A 1,786-nucleotide genomic window follows, 5' to 3' on the forward strand; every position below is an offset into this window, starting at 1 on the left:
GTAATTTTGATTGGCTTGTTGATTATGTTGATGTTGTTGGGAGAAATTAGGCTGCTTTGTTGGCGGGTTTTCAGAAAAATTTGGTTGTCTTTGTGGTTGTTGTTGACATTGTTGCCGTTGCTGATGCTGTTGCTGTTGAGGTTGTTGTTGCTGCTGCTGTGGCGGATGTTGTTGCTGTTGACGGAACGACGAATAATTAAGTTCACTTTGTTGTGAAAACAGCTGCTGTTGGAAATCAGTTGGCCAGTTAATACGTTCTCTCTGTTGTTGTTGTTGTTGCTGCTGTTGTTGTCTATGCTGCTGTTGTTGTTTGTATTGTTGTTGAGATGAATCGCTAGAAGATGCAGCAGTAGTAGTTGTTGATGAGGAGGATGGTGTCTTGAATGAATCCTCTATCAACTGTTTTTTGAGGTTTTTGTTGAGGAAACGGTGAGATTTCATGTGGGCTGATCGACTTTTCACTTTGTAAAAGACCCTTTCAAATCGTAATTTTTATTAGTTAACACACTTCTTGTCTACCGTAGCATTATCATTAAGTTTCATCATCATTAAGTTTCATCATTTTTCATCTACCACATCATCACCACCTGTCATCATTATCACATTCAAATATGTTATATAACATTTAATAAACACTAACATTAATATCAGCCATATTCCCAAAGTTAATTTTATATGCGAATAACTCATTGAAAACCTTCTTGGGGTTTAGAAACAGTTAAACTGAAGAACCCCGAGGTCCAAAGCGATACTAACAGAATGCAATTAAATTAATGGTGGGGTGGGGCAAGCTATCAACCGACTATATATCAATACACACCACCGACTAAATGTAACACGCGTAAGAAAAAAATCAAAAGAAACACTACCCGCCACAAAAATCATTCCCCCCGCACAACAAACAAAATTCAACACCCCAAAACCACCCCTGAAAACCACATCTTCCCCCATAAAACTAAATTTACCACTACAACCAAATCCACTCCAGCTACATACTTCTTGCAAATTTTGCATGGATAAACGGTAGAGCTGTCGAGATTCATGATGGATGGGCTGAGAATTGGTGGGTACTTTGGCTTTTTTTTGGGCCCCGGTTTAGCCGTACGACCCGGCCTCTTGTGGGGTTTCGGTAGATGTTGTTTGGCCGCGGGTGATTCAACGTAATAATCTTCATACAATGTTGGAAGCTGTTGTCGTTGTTGGCGAAGTTGTGGCTGCTGTTGAGGAGGTTGTGGCTGTTGCTGCTGTTGTTGTTGGTGGTGGTGACGCGGCAACTGAGGACGAATTTGTGGTTGTTGTCGTTGCTGCTGTTGCTGCTGCTGCTGCAAGAACTGAGATTCATCAGTGTAGTTGGGAGTATCAGTTTGCCGTTTGTTATCATAATAACGAAGTGGGCGGTTGTGTTGTTGCTGTGGAGAATGATGTGGAAATTGATGATGTTGTTCTTGTTTATAATGCTGTTGTGGATGCTGCTGCTGTTGAAGTTGCTGCTGTTGCTGCTGCTGCTGCTCTTGACGATGCTTCAACCGTTCTTCAGTCTTTTCCGGTTTCAGAGAAAAATCGTTCACTCCAATTTCTATAGCACTTTTACTGTAACATTCAACACGATTAGCTGTAGTAGCAGTAGCAGTTGTAGAAGCAGCGACAGCAGTAGTAGAAGCAGCAGCAGTTGCAGTATTAGCAGCCACAGCATTTTCTTCAACTTTTGGTTCTTTGTGGGACCTCGTGTTGTGAGATCTCTTTGGAAATACTAAGCCCATCTTTTAATGTAAGCGACAAAAATATT

At 41.3% G+C, this 1,786-nt stretch overlaps 1 protein-coding gene across 1 annotated transcript in view; it reads right to left on the minus strand.

The window, feature by feature from the left end:
* Positions 1–908: 908 nt before the first annotated feature.
* HELRODRAFT_184462 (hypothetical protein) overlaps positions 909–1,786 on the minus strand; it is a gene marked incomplete at both ends in the record, with an annotated part of 6,230 nt that continues 5,352 nt past the window's right edge. Inside the window, one exon of the mRNA XM_009028340.1 lies at positions 909–1,760. Within this exon, the coding sequence (XP_009026588.1) occupies positions 909–1,760 (852 nt within the window). The remainder of the gene's footprint in view (positions 1,761–1,786) is intronic.

This window comes from Helobdella robusta, assembly GCF_000326865.2.
Source record: "Helobdella robusta unplaced genomic scaffold HELROscaffold_548, whole genome shotgun sequence".
Lineage (NCBI taxonomy): Eukaryota > Metazoa > Annelida > Clitellata > Rhynchobdellida > Glossiphoniidae > Helobdella > Helobdella robusta.